The following is a 23,322-nucleotide window of genomic DNA, read 5'->3' as shown; positions in this document are numbered from 1 at the left end:
TTCTTTTAGATGCCCTCTAAATCCTCTGTAGAGCTGCATCAGCTGGAAAAAGGGGATAGGGAAAACCGGTTGTACTGTCCACTCAACTCCCCCTTCCGTTCGTTTCTTCCCCTTTTTGTTAGGCTTCTCCCCTGAAGAACTTGCCCATCTGTATGTCACGGCCAGTCACACAAAGACACACGCACCCAAAACGCCAACAAACAGACGACCCCACAGCACTAAGCGTCCCCGCCGTCAGTAAGAACCCCTAATGTCATCACACCGACCCGCTGATGGTTCCAGAAAGAAAAGGACAAAAAACCACCACCAACAGAGACGAGTACCATTCATGCCGACAAGAAAAACAAACCACAAACCCCCCCGCCCCCCCCCAAAAAAAAAGAAAGCAACCCACACCCCTCCTTTTTTCATTCTTTTTTTCCAACCTTCATCCTAAGCCGGCGGCTGAGTTCCATCACTCTTCACCCACCCTCCACTCCTTTTCACTATCTTCATCCTCCGCGGAAGCACGACCACAGACAGACAGACAGACAGCCAGGCACGCAATGAGATGGACGAAAGAGCCCCTTCAAAAGGAAGAGCGTGAAACAGACAAAAGAAGAAAGACCCACAAAAAAAAGAAAAAGGAAGAGAATAATAATAAGAGAAAATGCAACGCAACCCAAAAGAGAACCGCACAGTGGGCACATAAACTCGCAGCACCTTCACAACTCTCCGCCAGTTCCCAAATACAGAAAGAGATAGGGGAAAAAGGAGATACATACATAAATATATATATATATAAAGAAAAATGTTATTTTTATTTATTTTAAGATATTTAATTTTTATTTTTTTTTTTTGTTGTTGTTTTTTTGTCTTCTGTTTTTCCAACCTTTTCCTCCTTTAAGGGTTATTTGCTCACAGCACACCAGGCAGGTAAAAAAGAATCCCGTTGGTGTCAACAACAAAGATATTTCATTACTTCATCTCACCTTTTAAAAATATTCCTATTTCTCAACGTTCTGTTTGTTTTTCGCTCCTAATTGTACCTCTCTTTTCCCCCTCCCTCCCTCCCTCTTGGACAATTGCCCAGACTTCCCCTCATCTCCCTCATTCACTCCTTTTGTCCCTCGCACGCCCTCCTCTCCCACACACACAAACAAACAAAACAAAACAAAAACACTTCATTAACGGCGGAAACACAAAATAAAAAAAAAAAAAAATTGAAGAAATAAAACAAACGAGGCGGGCGGTGAGTTGTCGTAAATGTTTTCCGCGTGTCATGTGACGTAGTTGCCCACGCCCCCCTCACCCTCCCTATCCATCCGTTTCTTTTCCCCCACACCCTCCTCTCTTTTTTTTCCTTCCCCCTCCAGCAGCTGTATTCCTCATCTACTCATTTCATCTCCGTTTCTTTTTTTTCTTTTCTCTTTTTTTCTTTTCGTGCACACCTCCTCCTTCCCATCTCGCTAACTCCTTTTTTTTTTTTTCCTTTTGTTTTTTCTCCTTTCAGTTTAAAGGGGGCAATCCGTTCATCCTCATTGCTCTTCTTCCCCCCTTGTCTATTAAACGTTTATACCGGTGTCCTTGGCCCATTTCTCACAAGACAGCATCTCTTCCGCAAACACATGTGGTGACGGGGAAAGAAAAAACAAAAAAAAAGCACCATAACTATCGCGCTCCCTCAAAAAAAATAAAATAAAATAAAATAAATAAGTAAATACAAAAACAGAAAGGTGAAAGCATATCAAACAAATGTGTCCCAGAAAAATCTCAAAGAACAGAGGAGCAGGAGCAAAAAAGGGAAGACGAAAACAAAGTGGGAATAAACCCAGCCTTTTCTTCTACCTTCAAAAAAAAAAAAAAAAAAAAAGAAACAAAGATGTACATCAGCCATATTAACTGGATTACAGTTCATGAAAAGAGTATATATTTTTGATGACCGTAAGTGTGCCTTTTATCATTGGGTATTTACCTTCAAACGCGCTGCGCAAAGATCGAGAATATGAGGGCTGTTGATTTAATTATTTTACTTATTTCCCTTCATTCCCCGACCCTTCCCTTTTTTTTTTCCTTTTTTTTTTTTTTTTAATAAGAGGCAGTCAGTTCTTTTCCTGTCCCCCACAAGGGGTAAACAGAGAAGAGACATCCCCTCGCCCAGGAACGTAGACGCGTTGTACTTAAAAGTGAGCTTGTTTCTGAACTGAACGACCCATTGCCGAACTGGCCAGCAAGCCTTCAAAGGGCAGTGCTTACTTCACAGGGCACGCACGGCTGATGTGACCTGTCTGACCGCAATTGTAGCATGCGCGCTCGCCTCCGGGCGGTGCGTTGGGGCAGTCGCGCGCAAGATGACCTTCCTGCTGGCAGTGATAACACGCCCCACGTGCGACACCACGAAAGCCACCGGCTGGGCGGTTAGGGCATTCGCGGCTAAGGTGACCCATACGACCGCAATTGTAGCACGCACGGTCGCCCATGACACCAGGTGGCCTTGTGGGACATTCACGGCTGAGGTGGCCCGGCTGGCCACAGTTGTAGCACGCGCGGCCACCCATTGCGCCAGGAGGCCGTGTGGGGCATTCACGGCTGAGGTGGCCCGGCTGGCCACAGTTGTAGCATGCACGGCCACCCATTGCGCCAGGAGGCCGTGTGGGGCATTCACGGCTGAGGTGGCCCGGCTGGCCACAGTTGTAGCACGCACGGTCGCCCATGGCACCAGGAGGAATATTCGGGCACTCACGAGCGAAGTGTCCAGTCTCCCCGCAGCGATGACAAGTGCTGCCACCACCTTCGATGCGAGGGCGCTTGTTCATAGGAATTTCGTCAGCCATGGCTTTATAAGGCGTATAATTAAACTTTCGGTGAATTAACTTCTACGGTTCTGCACAAGAAAAAAAATAATAATAATAAATAAAAGAGCAAATATACCTAAACGATTCACAAAAATAACAATTTCGGGGTTTGTTGTAAAGGTAAAATCAAATATATGCATGCCACATGCCTGCAAGGACCTCCATTTACTCTTTTATATTAGCAGTGGAGAAATGAACAAAGCACCAATTATTTTATTTGCTATTTACCCTCCCACGCGCTGCGCAAAGATCGAGAATATGAGGGCTGTTGATTTAATTATTTTACTTATTTCCCTTCATTCCCCGACCCTTCCCTTTTTTTTTTCCTTTTTTTTTTTTTTTTAATAAGAGGCAGTCAGTTCTTTTCCTGTCCCCCACAAGGGGTAAACAGAGAAGAGACATCCCCTCGCCCAGGAACGTAGACGCGTTGTACTTAAAAGTGAGCTTGTTTCTGAACTGAACGACCCATTGCCGAACTGGCCAGCAAGCCTTCAAAGGGCAGTGCTTACTTCACAGGGCACGCACGGCTGGTGTGGCCTGTCTGACCGCAATTGTAGCATGCGCGCTCGCCTCCGGGCGGTGCGTTGGGGCAGTCGCGCGCAAGATGACCTTCCTGCTGGCAGTGATAACACGCCCCACGTGCGACACCACGAAAGCCACCGGCTGGGCGGTTAGGGCATTCGCGGCTAAGGTGACCCATACGACCGCAATTGTAGCACGCACGGTCGCCCATGACACCAGGTGGCCTTGTGGGACATTCACGGCTGAGGTGGCCCATACGACCGCAATTGTAGCACGCACGGTCGCCCATGACACCAGGTGGCCTTGTGGGGCATTCACGGCTGAGGTGGCCCGGCTGGCCACAGTTGTAGCACGCGCGGCTTCCTCTTGTCATCGCATTGTCGGCCATGGCTGTGGAAGTTGAATGGAGAATCGTTCGGTGAATCAAGCTCTATAATTGTTTCGAAGAAAAGTTTAAAAAAAAAAAATGGTAGAGCAACAAAAAGATGAGGAACACACAAAGAGCTGAAGGGTGGGCGTGAATGAGCATCATGCATGTTTCCGAGTCAGGTGCCCCTAAGCTCGTCGCATTTTCACGTGCCTTTTATTGTTTTCCAACAAAAATGCAAAACATCCTTGCACAAAAATCTCCTAAACAACATTTTCTTTTAAATTGTTTTCTTCCTTTTTTTTCTTTTGTTTGCTTTTTTTTTTATGACCTCCTTAATGTGCTACAACACGTAGCGATCATACAGTTTAGTCTGATCGTCACGCGAAATTTGCGTCCATCCACCCTGGTGTACATGATAAACGGTGACAATACCGCCGGAGGCGCCATCACGGTACGTTGCATGAAAAATGGAACGACGTGCAAGTTCGCATGCCTCCTCGACAGTAAGGTTCTTGCGGTACCCCTGGTCAAGAACACCGTAGGCATAGATAGAGCCTGAGCCCACACTGAAAAGTTCATGCTTCACACGTGTGCCCTTGTCATCCACGTAATACAGGGAGGGTCCGAATTGGTCCCAACCTGCCACCATGGTGCCCATAGAGAGCCCGTAGTTGCGGTACGAATAAGTGATGTTTGCCAGTATTTTACTTGCAGCTGCCACGGAGATGCGGCAGTTATTTCGTAGCTCCCACAAACGGCACTCCATACCTAATACACGTTCCCAATATTGACAGTCTGCCGCTCCTCCCGCCATTGTTCCCAAAAGGTATTCATTGATTTCCAGCACCTTCATGACTGTTTGAGAAGAGATGTACTGTCCTGAAGACGCGCGGGAATCCACAGCAAGTATGATACCACCGTCAAAATGAAACCCCAGAGTTGTCGTACCTTTCTTCATATCCAGCTTCGGAACACTGCGCGGCACCGGGCAAGTTTTCATGAGTTTCCACATGCGCATATCCGTTTGAAGACGATTGCTGGTGCTAAGCGGATCTTCCGTCAGCATTTCTCCCGTTGAGGGAATTACTCTGAAGTCATCGTTGCGCCTTGGGCGGGTTTCAATGGATCCATACGAGCTAAGCGTTGGTGCATCCCACTCGTCCCCCTCATCCGAACCGTCCAAGCCAGGCACATTGTGCCACGTGAAGGGTCCAATGCGAGGACAGTCATCAAGTGAGAAATCTGTGCGCAAAACACTCTCAAAATCGGCAATCATTTGAAAACAAAATTTCTTTTTGGAGGGTTTGTGTGTGTGTGTTGTTTTGTTATATTTATATATATATATTCTTCTTCTTGTTGTTGTTCTCTCAATTTCCCCCCGTACTTGTAATATATATGCGTATGTGTATGAAAGCTGCCTGATCACTCGTGAATAAAGGGCCTACATTTGGCCGTGCATGGAGAGTGGGAGAATAGAGCAATTCACCGATGCTGCACCAGCCAAAAGCAAAAATAAAACAACAGGCGGTGAAGTGTCCCGCCCGCCCCCCTCAAAAAAAAAAAAAAATAATAACAATAATAATAATAATTCCGATTGAGAGTTTAGTCATTCACAAACACACGCGCGTATGTATGCCTGTTTCTGCACAACGATCACAACAACACAAACCCGGGCAAAAAAAAAAGGTGTTTCATATCACTGCAGTAATGTCCTCCACAATTTCTTCCTCCGCTGGAAAAACACCGTTGCCATCCACGTCAGCACTTGCGAACTCGTTGGGTAAAGGCTCCTCATTCAACGTGGGGCGAACAGACATACGCCGCAACTCTTCTTCAGACGTCGCCTTTAACTCTTGTGATTCAAAGCTCAAGGCATCCTTAAGTTCCTCGTATGTGAAGTTATCTAGCTCCTCCAACTCCCTTGGGGTTAGCTCACGGTAGCGGCTTAAACGACGTAAACGAGACACACGCTGTCGACGAAAAAAGGGCCAGTCACGTTCAATAAACTCCTTCCAAACAGCCCCAGAATGCTGCATATAATACGGCGGTACCGTTACCTCACGTATGGAACCAACAGGAAGTCCGCTCATTGAAAATGGACCAAAGGATATACGGCCACCGCGCTCCACAGTTCGTCCCAGGTGCTGCATAAGGTGTGCAACAGGCATCGTCTCACCTCTTACCTTCACCTTCAATGAATGCCGTGACTTCATTGCTGGGTTAACAAAAAACTCCACATTATTGTACCGCTTCCCATTCACCAATATGCCTTCCGTGTTCAACTTGTGCGCCAGCACAGGATCAATGGCGGGCCGAACACGCAGCAGATACGTCTGCTGAATCATCGTTTTCGGATTTTCCAGAAGGCGTGAAAGTTCCCCGTCGTTGGTGAGAAGTAGCAATCCATGAGCTCGCATTGGAAGCGATCCAACCGGAACAAGATGATCCATGCCGAGTATACGGGCATGCTTGGTAATGAGGGTGCGGCCTGCCACATCGTTTCTGGAGACGATGACATACGCTGGTTTGTGATACATCCAGAGGCGTGGCGGTGCAAAACGAAGGCGGCCACTATGAGACTCCACGTGAATGCTATTTTCTGCTCGAACAAGACGGAATGGGTTTCTTTCCACCACGTTATCCACACGCACTTGACCGCTGGCAATGATGGAGAGTGCCTCACGTCTGCTACAGAAACCAGCACGTGGTAGACATCGAAGAAGAAACACGGAGCCATCCGGAGTGCCCGATTTGCCAATGCCCCCGCCAAGGGATTTCTTCGCAAAGTCCGCAAGCGGGTCGTATGGTGTCTCACCAGGAATAAAGTCGGCCGTCCTTCGAAAAATAGCATCCATAACCACGGAATTATTCGTTGCAGCTGCTGACGTCATTAACTGGCCAGGGCCTGCCTCATCATTCCCTGCATGTTCCTTAAACACATCCGCTAATGTTGTTATTCTGCCTCTTGGCGCAGTGGATACCGGTTTCGCGGCAATTTCGCTTTGCGCTTTCTTCTCCTCAAGCCGTTTTTGCACCTCCTGATCCGACAGTAGACGCAGCCGACGAGGCAAATATGTGTCATTTCGATCCTCACGCACTTTTTCAGCCTTTAGTTCCATCAGCCGCTCCTTCAGCATGTCTGTGAGCTGCACGGGGGTGTCGCCGTATGTACTCCGACCCTCTTCCCCCTCCGGTTCAATGGTAGGATCCGCGGGTGATAAATTACTCTCCTCCGCGAGCGCAAGACCGTGTTGCCTCGTGTTGCCTGCTGAGAGCTGCAGCACGTCCGGTGAAATGGATTCCCGTCGTGAAGACATTCTCTCTCGTGCACCTCGCTTTTTTGTCCCCCCGCGGATATCAAGACTGCCTTCGTTGAAAAAAGAAGGTGGTGCCTGTGCGTCCTCATTAGGAGGCGCATAGCCGTCGGCGTTTACGACACGCGTGACCTCCCTCCACCTCCGCTTCCTACCTTCTTCCGCCACATGCGAACTCACTGGGGTTGCCTTTAGGTGGGACATGGCGACTGGAAAGTGCCGCTCCACGTCAAGCCGCTCCTCGCGCTTGGCGACATCTTCACTACGCGACAGTTCCGATGCGGCAGGGGACATTTTCTTCTGCCTCTTCGGTGACGTTGGTGGTGGTGATGCGCCTCGGACCCCTGATCTTTTTTCACCGCCGGACTCCCATCGTCGCTGCTGTTGCTGCCATAGTAGCGTAACCAACAACACACGCTGCGGAAACAACAGGCGGCGCATCGAAATCCCTTTCGAGTCCTAGTTTATTACTGGCACTTCTCTCCCTTCAGTGTAGGCACCCGTCCCTGAAAGTACAAATTAAAAAAAAAATAATAATAATAATGAAGGAGTTTGCACACACACAAAAAGGAAAAAAAAAAAAGGGTGCATGTGAGAAAAGAAAAACATACTCACCAACGTCAGGCAATAAAAACTGCCAGTTATGCCACACACCCATCGAGACATGTATATATATTATATATACGCAAAATGACCATCTTACATTTCAAATTGCACCCCGGCAAGGGGTGGAAACGGGTGTTACCAGCAACAATAAACTAGTTATCATCACCAGAGACAACAATTCCATGCATCAACAAAGCGTCGGTGGCAAATGCAAAGGCACACGTGCTTTTTTGAATTGCTGCCTGCTCTCTTTCACATTTGTTCTTGCCTCTCCAGCATTCCTCGTAGTCGCAGTACCTCGCTGAATAATCCATCCCAAAGCGGCAACCTCAGCATCGTACAAATCTTGCAATTTCAATCGGCGATGATACTCGCGCACTAAAAGACGCTCAATTTCATACTTGATGTCAAACTCACTTCCAAAGATCTTCGTCGGAGCCCAATTCGCTTGTGTCTGGTCTGCAGGAGATGGGGTTGGCGTGTGCAATTTGCCGGATGTCCGTGTCACTGAGGCCGCCCCTGTTCCCAGGAGAAAATGCAACAATGCACGCCCTTTACTCCTTCGAGAGACCATCAGCGATGCTAGCGGAGAGGAATCTGATGTAGTATTGTTACACGAGAAAGATTTCAAGGCATCGCCAGTGAGATCCATGAAGACGTAGAAATCCGCCCACGCCTTCCCCATGGAGGCCACGCTCACACTGAAGTCCATCGGCGAAAGAGTCCTTTCGCGGCTTTTTCTTCTCGGCGCAGGGTGAAGAAAGCACGCATTGACTGCATCCTCAAAAACATATGAAGAAGACGTTGCCTTCCCACCCTTTATCCATCCACGTTCTTTGGAGTTATTCCAAATACAAAATTCTGTAAAAAGTGGCGATGATCTCAGACATTCACGCAGAATTACATTGCCAACCCAAACAAAGCGACTATTTGTAAGCTCAGAGGCATGTTCTGTACTCTGCACCCGCGCCGTACACGTGGTGGAGACCGCAGCATCGGTTAGGTCTCGTGGTGACGCAAGAACTCGTGGACGGGAGCCCATAGAAGAAGGAAAATCCAGCTTCCCCATCTCCTGTAAGAGTCCATGCACAAAGGCTGTATCCGCTCGTACATTAAAACGATGCTTGACCGAGGGCTGCTCATGTGTCGTCTGAAAGATTAAGCCCTTGTGTTTCTCCTCATTAAGACAACTCCATCGTTGAGAATCAGAAGTCCGTCCAAAATTTGGAGACGCAAAGCGCGAAGAAGCTTGGGAACGTAATGTTTGCATCATGATGGAATGCCTAAAGTCCCGGGCGGAAGAGGTATTCAAGGTAACTTCATTACTCAAGTTTACAAAAGAGCAAATCCTATCCGTCAAGTGCAAAGGGCTCTCCGTTATGATACCAGCCCAGCATTCAGTGTTCCGCACAGCAATTACAGCCTTCATTAAAAGGGGGTGATTGTAACACTGTTGGTGGCACTCGACAAGAAATAACAATCGTTGACGAATGTAATCACGCCTTTCAATCTCCTCTTGCTGGATGAGAAGCCATTGCATTTTATTCTCCACAGAGGCTTGTTGAATAGAACGAAACAAGACACACTTTGCCCATGCTCGTTCAATAACCCTTACCGCGCGTTGGTAAATAATATGCAGCTTTTCGCTCCTCAAAACGCAGTCCTTCTTTGCACGCATAAATGCATTCACCAATGTTACTACAGGTTTATACTTCCTTATACCTCTCATCTCGGAATCGCTATGAATACTTAGGGCATAAGTATTAAACGCCTCGGACATGACGCGCTTTGCCATACGGACACGAAGTTCCAAAAGACGTTTTTGCAATTCAAGAATTTCCCTAATGCGCATGACCAGAAGCCCACGGCACCTCACGACACCTCCCAAAACCAGCCTACGGAACCATCTTTGTATACGTGAGACATATGCATCCATCACGGCACGGGAGAATGGCCTTGACCGTCCCGAAGTTCCCAACGTCTTCCCCTGCGCCCCTGCAGCTGCTCCACGCTCCGCTGAGTGCGACCTAACACTATAAGCACGGTTTGAGCGCCCATTACGTTTCCGCTGAGCATTCGTGCTCCCACCCGCTTTCAGAGAGCGTCTTTTTAAAGACAATTTGCGACTTTGTCCCTCAGACCGGTTCCTTCGCTGCGCACCATCGGCTTTACGACGAACCTTGCCCGCCACAGCACCCCCTTGCAGAGAGGAAGACGAGAGCCGCGATGCGGACTGGCGCCTTTTGGAACTTGCCGGCCTTTCGAGACCACCGACCCGCACCATGTAATGTTTCTTCTCCTTCCAGCACCCTTGCGCGTTGTGCAGTCGCACAAAATTCTTTATATATATATAATTTTGTTGAAAAGCAAAAAAAAAAAAAATATCGCATGAGACCGCCAAGAACGCTTACACGCATGACCGTCAAGCTAAACAGATAAGCGCTTCAAAAATTTACAGTCACACACATAGAGAGAAAGGTAAAAAAAGAGAATTATGTGAATGCATTGTGATCATTATTTGTATGTATCCATCCAATGGCGGGGCGTGATCTTCGCATCTACTCTGCCCTTTCCTGCCCACGCCAAAGCCTTAGTGCTACTTGAACTTCTCCTCGCCATAACTACCCATGGCATAAATGGGCGCAGCGAAGGGCTCATAGTCCGAGTAGCACCGCTGAAAAACACGCTCGACCGCCCGCTCCGAAAATCCGCGACAGACGGGGTTCTTTTCTACTGCAAGTGTGGCCCGCCGCTTCACGCAGCGTATACCGCTACGCAGCGGATCCAGCCGCCCACGCTTGAGCTCCTCTCCGACAAAGCAATCCCCACTAAGCCGCGCTGCCCGTATTTCGCTACAAGCCTGATGTATACAGTCCGATGCCTCAATCACACCACGCGTGTCGTCAAAGGCATGAATGAGTTCATGACGCAGATTTCTCTCCACGGTTTCAATTGTTCGCTTGTCAGGAATATTCGTGCCGCTGTTACCTGCCTTGCCAACCATGAGCTCCTCAACAAGCAAAATATCACCCTTTTCACAGTCTTCGCGTGCACGACGCCACATGTACCCCGCCATCACGTTGCCGTCCAAAGGACCAGAGCCATTATTACCCACGGCACCACCACTGTGAATACCACGATTTAACGTGACGCACTTGATACGTTCCCGATGAAATGGCTTGCCTGTGATTTCCTCAATGCTTTTAATAAGGTACTGCACTGTATTCACCGTGGCGAGCACCTCACTCACGGCAGCCTCACACTGCTGATGAAGGAGGGATGCCTTCACGCCCTCCTCCCCCTCTTCCACGTCATTCCTATTTTCTTTCCCCCTTCCCCACAGAGCAACCATGACTTGGGTTACCGCCGGCGCGGTAAAAATGTATCCCAGCCGCGACGACAACTACAAGAACAATTATTGGGACAAAAAAAAAAAAAGGAAACACACACAAATACAAGCAAGCAAGAAAAAAAGGAGAGAAAGAGACAAAAGGGAAGGATAACGCAATAATGGGCGGGCATAGCCACATCCCCCCCAAAACGTGCATACGCACGCACACGCGCACAAACGCAAGCATTGATGATGATACAGACGGGACAAATCACTCGATCCAAATATCAATTAATCAGGTAGGGGGGGGGGGGTGGGTGAGAAAGAAGGGCAAAGCCATTATTTTTCTGCTGAAATAAAAAAAAAAAAGAAAAAGTTTTTTTTTTTTTTTTTTGTCAATGGTACGCACTTCCAGCATGCATGCAGGCCCAAATGAAGAGAAAGGGTTAAAAAAAAAAAAAAAGAAAGTAAAAAGGCAAACACACATACACACAAACGAACAAATTATGAGTGAAACAAAAATACTCCAAACAAACAACAACAAAAAAGAAAACACAAGCATTCCTCTTCTGACGCTCCTCGGAAGTAGGGCGTTCCTGGGCCCTCCCTGACAACACCACGCATCTAAAAACGCCTCCGTAAAAACAATAAACAACTAAAAAATGAAGAAAAAAAAAAGAGAGAGAAAAAGAGAGAGTCACGCGGAAACAATGCGCATGCCGTATTTCTCCCTCTTCCACAGTCCGGCAGATCCCCGGTCGTATGTTTTCATGACAAGACGGCTTGACTTCGGATGCCCCCCGCCCGCAGTCTCGCCGCCTGAGCCCAAAACCCACGCTGAAGATGACGGCTGGTGGTGGGATCCTTCGAAAATAAAATCCAAAAAAAAAATAAAAAAAAAAAAAGGAGATCCAAAACATCGCATTTCCCCCCACAGACACACACACACACACAAGTACCAAAAAAAAAAAAAAAAAATCAGCACATCAGGCAGAAAAAAAAATCCTCTCGTAAAATTAAAAAAAGAAGAAACAAACCTAAAAATGTAATATTTTACACCACCACCACCACCACCACCACCATCATCGTCATCTCTCACGGTCTCCCCACAACGGCCTATCATTATGAAATGGCACGAAAAACAAAAACAAAAAGCCGATGTTTGTCTTTATTTCCTTTTTTCTCTCACTCCTTCTCACCCCAATCCCTCTTCCCCCACCTCCGCAAGAGAAATAAATAAATATATGAGCACACATGCGCTCTTTCTTGCTGCCATTCCACCCACCCACCCACCCCCCAAGCACCCGCCGTGTTTCGTAGCCATTTATTATCCTCACTTATTGCCCCAGTTCGATGGTTAACTTCAAGAAGTGCGGGGGAGGCTCACAGTTTTTTTTTTTTTTTCTTATTATTATTATTATTTGTTTTTGTTGTTAGAATCCATACGCCGCAAAACCAACTTTTGGACAATAATGAAAAGACAATTACCCCTCAAAAAAAAAAAAAAAAAAAAAAAAAAAAAAAAAAACGTAGCCCTCTTTTTTTTATTATTTTTTTCCTTCTTATGCGTGTATGTATGTGTGTCTATCCGCAAATGTGCGTCCGCAGTACTTCCGAACATTTGGCAAGAAAAATGGTGACAGCGGGACAATTAAAAAAACCAACGCAGCGTTTCTATCATCCTCTCCGACCACATGCAGGCACAAAAACACAACGCAAAAAAAAAAAACAAAAAAAAAACGACTACATGGAATAATAATAATAATAATAATAATAATAATAATAATAGTAAATAATAATAATAATGGCAATAACAACAACAACAACAATAAAAATAAAAATAAAATAAATCCATGCACATAAATACATAGAGGCGCGGATTAGATGTATCGTTGTTCTCTCCCTCCCACGCCCTCTCTCTCTTTTGTTTTCATGATATGCCTTAAAAAAAAAAAAAACGCAACCAAAACATATGACTCAACACACACACACACACACAGAGAGAGAGAGAAAGAGAGAGGAAAGGAATGGGCTCAGCCATTGATTGTATCAGTTCTTTTTTCTTTCCCTGTCATTCCGGCAAGGATGGACAAAAAAAGAGGTGCAGCCACAAAAAAAAGGGTGCCCCGTCAAGTGTGTAATAAACCCAAAGCCATATTGAGCATTTTGCTCCCGTCACCTCCTCCTCCTACCCCACTCAAATCCCACTTCGTTATTGTTTTATTACTAAGTATCACTGAACCTCTCTTTCCCAACTTCCCTTCCTTTTTTTTTTTCTTCTTAAATCCTTTTCTTTCTTTCCTTCCTACATATTTATTTATTTATTTTCTCCTCCCCGCCAACTCATTCTTCCTTTCATTTTTCTCACCCTCAATTCCCTCCACCCACTGTGCCGCCGCTCATTCCCCGCCTGCAGTGAACGATAATCTTCCGGAAGACTGTATGTTCCGCGTGTATGCCATTTCCCCCCCCCCCCCCCCCTCCCCCTTTTTTTTTTCTCCAGAGAAGCAAGCAAACAAAAACGGAGATGCGTCCAACTATTAGAGGGCCCCACAATGACGCATACACCCACCTCCTCAGAAAGTTTCAGTAAGACCCCAAATGGAACGCCGCCCCGTGTATTCATCCTGTCTTATCCTCACTTGGACTTCTCGGCGTCGCACATAGTGGTGGTAAGAGCACATTTTAACCTCTCCTATATCCCATTGGCTTCTTTTCCCTTCATTATATGTATATCCTCGTTTCCCCCCCCCCCCCCCTTCTTCTTCTCCCTATTAGTTTTTTTCGTTGTTGTTGTTCTTCTCTTTTCCGTATCTCGCTTTTTTTCTTTTTCGAATATAAATATCTTTGCTCATTCGTACCCTCCGCGCAGTACGCCACTGTCCCCAAATACCGGAAATAGGATGGTTTTTTGTCATATTTTCCCATGAATTTTCCCCTAAAAGCCCTGAAAGAAGGAGTTTTGCTGCTCACTTTGGTGGTACCGGGTATTCAACCACTCCATGCCAAACTCCAGGCCCTTTTTAGGCTTGCAGGAGGCATCTGTATCCGCGGAGGCATTCTCGGAAGCATTAACTGATAGAACAATGTTGATGACTTGTCTAATGTGCTCCAGGGCATCCTCATCTTCTTCGTCGAACAAAGGCTTGTCCTCATCGCCTTCCCTCAGCAATTGGTTTCTTTGAATGCCCTGGCGAGAAGCGCCATTTATCCCACCAGACAAAACAGGAATGGTGCTCTTCTCTTGCTGCCTCTCCTCCGGTGTGGAGGAAAAGCTGGCAAGACCCATCTGCAATTCTTTAGGGGATGAACGCAACGCATAATGTCCCTCATCGTAGAAACCACCTGGGACTTCAGATTGCTTCTGAAACATTTGCAACTTCTCTTCTGGCGCCAGGCTGTTTTCTCGATTGGGGGACAAGAGAGGGCTCACAGAAATTGGGGCGGGTGGGACAGGACAATGCTGCTTTTGTTCCTGTTCATGTTGTTGGAATGAAAAAAGTTCATCTGCGGGGACGGGGTCCCTTCGTTTGCTATTATTCGTGTTGCACGCAAATGCACTCTGGGTGGGTGTCTCGGAAGGCGAAGAAAAGGCCAAAAGATCGCGGAATAGCGGCTCTGGGCCCTTGCGCGTTGACCTCATCTCCCTGTCAAGATCCGCATCCGTCACTCCAACGGCCATAGGAGCTACTGGGCGTTTCAATGCATGCCGTGACGCGACGACGCCGGTTTTAGCCGCAAGTACCGTGTCACTGAGCGCCGTCCACGTGTCGCCGCCGATGGGCATTGGAATGGTGGGTAACATTTTTTTTGTCTCCGCTCGCTTAGAAACCTCCGCGGTGGTTGCAGCAACAAATTTTTCCATCTTCGCACTGGGTGCTGCGGGGGGTGTGACGGTTGTGGTCGTGGAAGCATTCCGGGCGGTGGTATTGGTGACGCAGAGAGGCACCCCGCGGTAAAAGTTCTGCATGGCCAAAAGGGCCTGAATGAGCGGGGTGCGCGTTGGGGCGCTCGCGCTGGAGGCAACATCTCCCACTGCGTCAACGGGCATCACCGTGGAACGCACCTCAGCCGCCGAGGATGTCGCAAGGGATGGCATCCAGTCGCTGTTGCATGAGGCAAAATTCATCCGGGCCAACCCCGCTGTTCGCGTCCCATCCCTGGTGGAACTCGCGTTCTTACTGCTACAACTGTTCCCACACCCGTTGCTGTTGGCAGTGTATGCACTGGAGCGAATAAGTGAGTAGCCACCGTAGTAGCTGTGAGTAGCCATATTGTAACCTCTTCTTTATTACTCCCTCCCTTCTCCTTCGTTCCTCTTCCGTTTTTGTTTTCTTTTTTTTTTTTTTTTGTTTTTTACTTAGCAATCTTCTCTCTCGTGCTGTATGTTGCTACCACACTAGAGAGCCAACAGAGGTAGAATAGCGAAAAGAAAAAAAAGAGAGTGAAAGAGATACAGACAGAAAAATAAAAACATTACAAATAGCAAAAAAGCATCTTCACATGCGCGTCTTGTGATGCGGAGTTGTGTTGAGAGGGACCCGCCACAGAAATATTGAGAGTAACCGGGAAAAAAAAAAAAAAAGGTATCAACGCAGAAGACCGGCGTTTGCCCACTCTGCAGCAGCGGCGCTATTCGTCGGTTTTGCCTCATCCCATGGACCGTTAATTTGTTTCTTCATACTCCCGTGCAGTGTCACAAAACACCATGGAATAAACAACGACACGGCCACCACCAATAGACAGTACAGCACGGCAAAAATAGCCGCCTGCATCAAGCACCCAGCTGCAAGCCCACAAAGCGCAAATGTGAGTCCCACATGCGCTGTCGCCGAAGTGCGCTTGAGGTGATGCCTCGGAATGGGTGAGAGCGCAAAGCAAAGGATTCCAAATGTGATCAGAGGCCCACTACAAAAAAAATTTTTTATTCGTGAAGCCACGAGAATTGTACCAAATGTTGCCGCACTAACCGCCGTATATTGTTGATACCTTTCCGTATAACAATTCAGGTAACTATAATCTGTTAATAATAAATGAATGCACATTGCAAAAGTGCTAAGGGCCACAATCGTGTCATTGCTGTACGTGGCCGTAAGCGTCTGCAAGGCAGGGGAGAGAAGAATAATAACAGCCACCAACGGAAGAACCTGCCTTCCAAGTTTCACCACATGCTGCAAAAGCGGAGTTGTTGTTTCACCCTGCTCCATGGCCTGTTGGCGCTGCATTTCAACATAAAATACAAAAGAGAGCGCAAAGAGTGTCGTGTTTATCCACGCCAGCGCATACGCATTCCCCTCTTCCGAGTACATCTTAGCGAATGCAAAAAGAAAAAGCGCAACAAACGACAACTGCTGAACAACGACAAAAGTATCCATTACAACCTTGCCGTACTCGTATGTTTTCAGGTTGACATTTTGCCTTAGATCCCGCATAAACTGCTCGGGATCGACGTAGTTGTCCTCAAAGGGCTGCCGCTCATACAACACCTTCCGCCACCCCCGAGCCGCAGAGCCGGTCGACGAGGCCCAATGAACGGACACGCCAGCGAAGAATTCATCACTACTCGTTGCCGTATGCGTGCGACGCCGCTCCGATGACATGATGCTCGGTTGTTACCTTTTTTTTTTTTTTCCCCTTTTCCCTCAGCCTCCTCCGCTTCACTTCGCACTAATAATAAATAAATAAAAAGGCAAAAATTCAATCAATCAAACCAGAGAAAAAAAAAATATTTACGGAGGGTTGCGGTTGAGTGTGGGTTGGCATGCACAACAATAAAAATAAGAACACACACAAAAACAAACAAAAAAAAAAAGAAAGCGCAGAAAAAGGAAAAAAAAAAAGGACATGACCGTGTCGCATCGTTACGTTGATCTTTCCCTCGTCCATAATTTCTTTACCCGTGTGGTTTTGCGTGTCGGTGCAGGTGGGTGGAAGGTGTGCCGGTCTTTCTCTACCTCCCCCCCACCACCACCACCACATAAAGCAAAATCTCACTGAAGGTTTTGTTCTTCCTTTCTTATTCCTCTTCTTCTTTCCCCTTTTTTTACATACAGGGGTTACAGGAACTAGTAGTAACGGCAACAGCAGCAGGCATATAAATATATATTATATTATATATCCATCGAGTATTTTTATTGTATACAATTTTATATGCGATACACTTTTTCCGCCTTTTCATCGGTCTGCATGTGCATTCACAACTCAACGCGTAAGAGTGACAAGGATCCCTCAGAGGAGCCGCACACAATCACCTGCGGGTTGGAAGGATGAGCCGCGCAGCACGTCAGTGTGGCACCAAAACTTCTCAACGGACATGGCACAGAGTTCAAAAAAGAGAGGTAGAAGGAATGGAGAAAAAAAACCGTCCCGCCAGATTCGTCCGATGCATTCAAATTTGTAAAGGATTTGGTCGTGACGAGAATGTACTGATTTGGTGTGACGCACCAACTCGTAATACGCCCCGGGGCGGTGACTGACCGCAACGCCACACCATTGACGCCAATCTGATGTATAACGTGATCCAACGCGGAGGCGTATAAAATATTCGGCAGGTAACATGACGCTTGGATAAGCACGCGGTCAATGGAAAAATTCTCCGGATGCCTCAAACTGCGCTCCAGTCGACTGCTCGTAAGACTATGCAGCATCAGCACACCGTCCCTGCTGGCGGTGGCGACAAGGTCAAGCACGGGACTGAGGTCTACGGCGGTGGGATTATCCTCGTGCCCATACACCGTAAAGAGCAGCTCCACTCGCAGCCTGGTACGCCCCTGCTGCAGCTGACAACTCCACACAACAAAGGTGGTGTCCTCCGCGCCGCTCACGATGTAGCGACTGTTGGAGCTCGCAGTGATGCGCACAACGCGGCCGCGATGCGCACTTAGGCGCTCCTCCGCAAAGACGGAAGAGGAGTCCAGCGGACGGATCACAAAAGTATTGTCAAAGAGACCACCAAAGGCCACAAACACTTCGTTATCGAAGGAAAGCACCGCCACATTCTCCGTCTCACACGGACCACCGGCCTTTTTGCTCGTGTTCGGAACCACACCTGTGGGAAGAGGCGCAGTACGACGCTCAACTTCCTCCAGCATATCAACGCTCGGGCGGCCTCGAGAAATTCCGCCGCCGCGGCCCGATGCCGAAGGCGTCATATTTGACAAACTCGGCAAACCCCCGCTGCCTGCAGAAGCTGCCACGGAGTTTTCCCCCGCCCCCGTTGCCGCCGCCGAACCAACAGAGCCAGCAGAACATGCGCGTCTCGCCCGTTTCGTAAGAGGGGCCACAATAAGCCGGAAAAGCAGAGCCGTCCCATTCCCGCCCACAAGAAGGACACGATCCGATGCGAATAACGCCACACGAGCAACACAGGAACACGTGCGCTGAACATCAATTGTTTTCACACTCATAGAGCAACTTATTGGATCCAACAAATCATAGGGGCGTCGTTCAACGTGATTCTGCGTAAAGAGTTGAATGGGAGTTTGCCCAATGTTATCAAGGGAATCGATAAGCAATTGCCGATCCACATCCGTATCACGGTTCTTGTCCAGCTCCTCATAGGAGTGCCAGTTAAAAACATTGAGCGCGGCAATGGCTTCCTTGCCCCGCTGCTTATACCCAAAGATCAAATCGATCCAATGATGTAGCATTGAAGAAACATAATCGCTTTCAAGAGCCTCCCGCATTCGATAAATAAATTCGTACGGATCTCCATGAGACCATGGCGGTAATTCAAGTGAATCCATCGCTTCTCCGCCTTGTTTACAACCAAACCGAACTCTATTTGTATTCATGCAGATTTCTGGCATATAAAAGAGCTCTGGTATTAGCTCTCGCACATCCTGTGAATTTGTAGTCACCCCATGCCAACATGAAGCCATGGAATGAAACATACGGTCAGCATGATCAAAGTGGCCCCCTTGCAGGATAATCTGCAAAGTGGTGAAGGGCTCCATACGAATCAAATAATAAAGCACCACGGCAGAGGAACTGTAATGTGTAAAGTAATGCGCCGGAATATCTCCAAGTTGTTTGGTTGCCTCGTATCGCATCTCCACACGTGCACGAGATTGTGGGCCCCCACATATACCGACTGGTAGCGTAAAATCACGGAACGTAGAAGGGCTTTCCAAATCCAATGTTTCACTAGTGTAGTCCGCGATAACCCAGGGAAACACCGGATACTGGGTGATGTCATTCAAGGTACGGCCACCAAAAAAATTGAGCCACAACAAGTATTCAAAGTTGGAAATCTCGCGATCACGCCACTGTTCCATGCGTCGCCAGAGCATTGGATCTTTCTTGGGATTCACCTGAAAAATATATAAAGGAGAATGAAGTAATTTGTGCCTCCCAGCCGCCGTACGTATGTTGTTCACAGCAGCCCGCATGTCTGGAAAGGTGGCAAAGTTGATCAACACGCTCATTCCATCAAGAAACCATAACTCAACCGCACTACGCCGCATTCGAAAACGTCGACCTGGCGCCAAGATTTTTACATGACCCGATGGATAAATGATACTTCCTGGCTTTATCAGCAATGATTCTGCTTCTTCCGCAATTCGTTGATTATATGCCTTGTTTTCTTCATCGAAAAAGATACAAAGATCACTTTCCCGTATCACCATAGTCGCACTCCAGCAGTGCATCATGTACGGAACCTCACATGCCATGGAGAAGTGTACGGTTTGGTTCGCCTCCGTTGCCACCGGGAGAGCTGCAACACCACTCAATTCCATCCCTTCTTCTTCTTCCATTTGTTCTTCCTCGTCCTTTCCCTCCTCCTCTTCGTCTTCTTCGTCATTCCCTGAGTTTTCTGTGGATAATAGCATGTGTTCCCCGCCGCGAGGACATGGCTGCTGCTGCTCAGCCTGTTGGAGAACTAAGGAGGCGGATCCCATTGTTGTGATATTCGCATGGTCAGTGCCATTGGAGTCAAACACCAATTTTCGGCGAACAAGCTGCTGCTGTTCCACCTCCAATAAACGGACGTATTTGGTACTGTGCTGTCCAGCCGGGTCAAAATCCCAGATGGTGCCCTTGCACCGCTCCAGAAAGCGACGCCAGACTGTGTTGAACACCACAGTGGCAAGCTTACGCGCTGTTTGTGGGGCAAATCGTTCCTTGAGTGTCTCCGTCTCGGCCAATTCCTTGGATGTCGCCTGCAGATATTGTTCCAGCGCATCAAGCATTAACCTGCGGGCAACACTGAGGCCCGTAATGATCTGATGCAGATGCGCCATGACCTTTGTGTGTTCTTCTTCAATCAGCCGGACGATGCCCTTTTCAGTTAACCGATCCCGCTCCATGACGAGCGTACAATGACGTATAAACCCATCGTAGTCTTGTCGAGACGCCACCTCTACAAACTCCACAATCGACCTTTCTCGCTTCCTGGAACAAAGCCAATCCAGAGTATCCTTCCGTGTCCGTGGTGCACTTTCATAAGCTGGACTCTGTGCGTGAAATATCTGCATCTGAGCTAGAGTCCTACGATAGAGAATACAAAGACACTTGATACAGTCCAATATTTCATAGTTTAAGTCCTCAAACCGTGTGGATGAACCCTCCACGGAGAAGCGCAAACGTCGAGCGAGAAGATCGTGTAAGCCGAGAATCATGATCATAGAACCGGAAAGTGGCGAATGCTCCCTCTGCTCTGTCGATTGGCGTCGAAGAAGCAAAAAGGAGCTCTGCTCCTTTTCCACAATTCGTATCCATCGTCCCACCATGAGCACAACACCCTCCACCTGCTCGGCATCCCGCAAAATGAAGTTGCATGTCACGCGGAAAAGACGCACAAATAAACGAAGAAACCCTCCTTTCCGAACTCGACGTCCCCGCATGTAAAAATCCAAAGAACCGCCGCTGTTCGTCCCACCTGCGTTAAGCACGGCAGCATGTGTCGTGAGAATATGCATGGTGCATACGGCAAGAGTCGCATGAAGCCAAACCCCGTCGGGATCCATGCGAAATCGCATCGCCTTGTCACCAATAAACAACTGACCCCCTAACGCATCAACGGATTCTTCCCTCTCTTCTTCTTCTTCTTCTTCTTCCACCTCCTCTCCCCCTTCTCCTTGCTGTTGTCGCCGAGCATCGCGTGCGTGACGCTTAATGGGGCCAAGCACCAGCTCTTCTTCCTCTGTGTATCCTCGCTTCCGTAGCGATTCAAGGGGTCGCGTCGCCCCATATGCCTGATATGTGGTGGCTGAGTAAAATAACACATCTTCAACCAAAAACAAAAACGTTGTAAAGTTTGTAGCTGCCTGCTGGCTACCAAGTCCAAAGTGTGCCCCACCAAGAAGATTATGACGAACAGAAAATAATGCACTGTACTCCTTCACCACTCCTGTCAAAACGGCGTTCAGCAAAACATGGACACGCTGCTGCACAAGATATGCCACTAGAAGTTCCAACTCTGAAGCTCCGTAGGCCTCATGCAGAAGGGCATGAAAGAGCACCTTTACGAATATCATCGTTGTGGATGCCAAAAAAGACGATATATCACTTGCCTGCATGTCGCACAAATCATCTTCCGAAAGGTACAAGTCCACAACACTCGCATACCATCCTGGCACAGACACGACACTTTTCCACGCCGATGGATCTTGTTGTACTAACGCTGCAATATCGGACATGGCCCTAATCTTTAAGGACTTTTCTTGACACCGTTTCATCATCTGCAACAGCGGTGTAAAGGCTGGGGCAAAAAGAATCTTGTCTTCCCGTTTCAGTTCTGTACAATCATTTATGGGTGCATCAAACCGACCTGTCAGGGCGGCACGCAATGTAATGTACAGTCCCACATCCACCTGCACAGCGTGAAGTTTTTCCCTGAGCCATGAGAGAGAGATATCACAGGCGACGTGTGCCGCCTCACGTGCGGACAGCAGAGTGGGATTCAGCAACTCCTGCGTCCGCCGCGAGCGGCCGACAAGCAGACAAAAAAGCAAAAGCGCCTCATTTTGAACCATCCCACGAGAGTCTTCCAAAAGCAACAGAAGAACCGCAGCAAAGTCCTTCTTGCCCATGTAGGCAGCAAGTAGTGGTTTTCGTGTCGCAATGAGCACGCGACACCTTTCAAGAATTTCAAGAAGTACCATCGACTCAATTTGTTTCACAGCAAAATTTATAAGACGCAGAAGGGCATCCGCGTCGTTCATTGTTATGGGCTCCACCATCATAACTTCCAGAAGAACAAACATTTCTCTTCGCATGGACGCATGATGAGGAGAAGACGTGTTGTACACATGGATGATTTCACTCACGACAAAATTCGACAAATCCAGTGCATGCGCACGTCGGCAGAGCTCCTTATTTGCACCACACATGGCAGTTTGGGTTTTGATCAGCGCCAACTGTGTTTCCTCGGAGCATGCGTGTAAAAGATCCCCCGAAAGAAAAAGTACGGTGTAGGCGGCATCAAAAATGGCACCATTGGGTAAGAGGGCGCTGCAAAGGTTACACATTCTCTGGGCGAGATTGGAGCAGTGATACTCCATAAACTGCTGCAGAACGTGGGCAATCATTGGGAAAAGGCCAACCTCCAAGACATCCGCACGTACGGTGTTGCTAAGCAGAAGCGACTCCACAAGCTTCAAGAGATCATCCACCGCCTTCCGGGTGGTCTCCGGAACAGACTTGCGTTTTGCCGGCGGAATACGACACTGAAACGGCAGCTGCGGATTCACCAGGAGAACTAACAGCGGCACCACCACCGTATGCAACGCGCCAAGCACACAGATGGAATCAATAATACTGTTTGTATTGCACGCGACGGTACCCTCGTATGTGATCAGAGGCAACTCAGACGCTTTCCCACGCATCAACGTCGCCAAATTGTGGACTTGACCACGCTCGCAAAATCGGGGATCAATGTATACGGCAATATGCGTGGCGTATTGCTTCATGCTCGTCACGCCCGTACCTCCCACAAAAAACTCCAATACTTCCTTTGGCGTTAGTGCGCGCATGAGAAAATACACCGCCGTCATTTGCCCAATGAAGGATCTTCGAGAGGAGCGTTGTTCCACATCCTCGCCACGTGTCCCAATGTAAAAAAAGCCAAGGGAGATTGGTGGGTATTGAACACCGGAAACCGCAGCAACCTCCATACCATTGAGAAAGCATAAAAATTCGTTGCCGCTAAATGGGAATGCCGCCTGCCGGTGAACAACCGTCAACTGTGTCCATGTCTGTGATGGGATACTGCAATTCAGATCCAAATCCAATGTTCTCCTCTGTTCATTTAGAAATATAACAGAAAGACTATGGGCCGTGGCAACAAGCTCTAATATCGTTCGCTTCTCCATGTTTTGCAAAGAAAAATACACTGCGGCATAC

At 47.9% G+C, this 23,322-nt stretch overlaps 9 protein-coding genes across 9 annotated transcripts, besides 34 other annotated features; all 9 read right to left on the bottom strand.

Annotated features, from left to right (window-relative positions):
* Positions 1 to 18,459: a sequence feature (heterozygous, non-Esmeraldo-like haplotype).
* Positions 515 to 541: a microsatellite.
* Positions 765 to 785: a sequence feature (AT_rich).
* Positions 794 to 866: a sequence feature (A-rich).
* Positions 1,183 to 1,204: a sequence feature (AT_rich).
* Positions 1,390 to 1,422: a microsatellite.
* Positions 1,666 to 1,692: a microsatellite.
* Positions 1,832 to 1,860: a microsatellite.
* Positions 2,042 to 2,069: a microsatellite.
* Tc00.1047053503781.90 (universal minicircle sequence binding protein (UMSBP), putative) lies at positions 2,232 to 2,813 on the bottom strand (the record flags this gene model as incomplete). The annotated part of the gene is made up of 1 exon (XM_805713.1): positions 2,232 to 2,813. One exon carries the CDS (start codon positions 2,811 to 2,813, stop codon positions 2,232 to 2,234), a length of 582 nt encoding a protein of 193 aa, XP_810806.1.
* Positions 2,873 to 2,898: a sequence feature (AT_rich).
* Positions 3,150 to 3,177: a microsatellite.
* Tc00.1047053503781.80 (universal minicircle sequence binding protein (UMSBP)) lies at positions 3,340 to 3,744 on the bottom strand (the record flags this gene model as incomplete). The annotated part of the gene is made up of 1 exon (XM_805712.1): positions 3,340 to 3,744. One exon carries the CDS (start codon positions 3,742 to 3,744, stop codon positions 3,340 to 3,342), a length of 405 nt encoding a protein of 134 aa, XP_810805.1.
* Positions 3,997 to 4,049: a sequence feature (A-rich).
* On the bottom strand, positions 4,067 to 5,002 carry Tc00.1047053503781.70 (proteasome beta 5 subunit, putative; the record flags this gene model as incomplete). Its single annotated transcript, XM_805711.1, has 1 exon — positions 4,067 to 5,002. The coding sequence occupies one exon, from the start codon at positions 5,000 to 5,002 to the stop codon at positions 4,067 to 4,069; it is 936 nt and encodes a 311-aa protein (XP_810804.1).
* Positions 5,052 to 5,072: a sequence feature (AT_rich).
* Positions 5,292 to 5,315: a microsatellite.
* Positions 5,418 to 7,481, bottom strand: Tc00.1047053503781.60 (tRNA pseudouridine synthase A, putative; the record flags this gene model as incomplete). The annotated part of the gene is made up of 1 exon (XM_805710.1): positions 5,418 to 7,481. One exon carries the CDS (start codon positions 7,479 to 7,481, stop codon positions 5,418 to 5,420), a length of 2,064 nt encoding a protein of 687 aa, XP_810803.1.
* Positions 7,557 to 7,584: a sequence feature (AT_rich).
* Positions 7,834 to 9,930, bottom strand: Tc00.1047053503781.50 (hypothetical protein, conserved; the record flags this gene model as incomplete). Its single annotated transcript, XM_805709.1, has 1 exon — positions 7,834 to 9,930. The coding sequence occupies one exon, from the start codon at positions 9,928 to 9,930 to the stop codon at positions 7,834 to 7,836; it is 2,097 nt and encodes a 698-aa protein (XP_810802.1).
* Tc00.1047053503781.40 (hypothetical protein, conserved) lies at positions 10,243 to 10,998 on the bottom strand (the record flags this gene model as incomplete). The annotated part of the gene is made up of 1 exon (XM_805708.1): positions 10,243 to 10,998. The coding sequence occupies one exon, from the start codon at positions 10,996 to 10,998 to the stop codon at positions 10,243 to 10,245; it is 756 nt and encodes a 251-aa protein (XP_810801.1).
* Positions 11,072 to 11,138: a sequence feature (T-rich).
* Positions 11,331 to 11,371: a sequence feature (AT_rich).
* Positions 11,427 to 11,532: a microsatellite.
* Positions 11,618 to 11,673: a sequence feature (T-rich).
* Positions 11,859 to 11,882: a microsatellite.
* Positions 12,034 to 12,062: a microsatellite.
* Positions 12,367 to 12,400: a sequence feature (AT_rich).
* Positions 12,471 to 12,505: a microsatellite.
* Positions 12,729 to 12,826: a microsatellite.
* Positions 13,219 to 13,340: a sequence feature (GA-rich).
* Positions 13,442 to 13,464: a microsatellite.
* Positions 13,916 to 15,250, bottom strand: Tc00.1047053503781.30 (hypothetical protein, conserved; the record flags this gene model as incomplete). The annotated part of the gene is made up of 1 exon (XM_805707.1): positions 13,916 to 15,250. One exon carries the CDS (start codon positions 15,248 to 15,250, stop codon positions 13,916 to 13,918), a length of 1,335 nt encoding a protein of 444 aa, XP_810800.1.
* Positions 15,302 to 15,335: a microsatellite.
* On the bottom strand, positions 15,567 to 16,577 carry Tc00.1047053503781.20 (phosphatidylinositol N-acetylglucosaminyltransferase subunit C, putative; the record flags this gene model as incomplete). The annotated part of the gene is made up of 1 exon (XM_805706.1): positions 15,567 to 16,577. The coding sequence occupies one exon, from the start codon at positions 16,575 to 16,577 to the stop codon at positions 15,567 to 15,569; it is 1,011 nt and encodes a 336-aa protein (XP_810799.1).
* Positions 16,769 to 16,817: a sequence feature (T-rich).
* Positions 17,070 to 17,095: a sequence feature (AT_rich).
* Tc00.1047053503781.10 (hypothetical protein, conserved) lies at positions 17,172 to 23,322 on the bottom strand (the record flags this gene model as incomplete). Its single annotated transcript, XM_805705.1, has 1 exon — positions 17,172 to 23,322. A coding segment is annotated over one exon (6,151 nt), but the record flags the coding sequence as incomplete, so codon positions are not given.
* Positions 18,460 to 22,555: a sequence feature (areas merged during assembly that could not be assigned to a particular haplotype. This can correspond to areas where the two haplotypes were merged or to regions with more than two copies in the genome that were merged during assembly.).
* Positions 19,718 to 19,775: a sequence feature (GA-rich).
* Positions 21,003 to 21,058: a sequence feature (GA-rich).
* Positions 22,556 to 22,766: a sequence feature (heterozygous, Esmeraldo-like haplotype).
* Positions 22,767 to 23,322: a sequence feature (areas merged during assembly that could not be assigned to a particular haplotype. This can correspond to areas where the two haplotypes were merged or to regions with more than two copies in the genome that were merged during assembly.).

This window comes from Trypanosoma cruzi, genomic scaffold, assembly GCF_000209065.1.
Source record: "Trypanosoma cruzi strain CL Brener 1047053516435 genomic scaffold, whole genome shotgun sequence".
Lineage (NCBI taxonomy): Eukaryota > Euglenozoa > Kinetoplastea > Trypanosomatida > Trypanosomatidae > Trypanosoma > Trypanosoma cruzi.
This window is presented reverse-complemented; position numbering and strand designations above follow the sequence as displayed.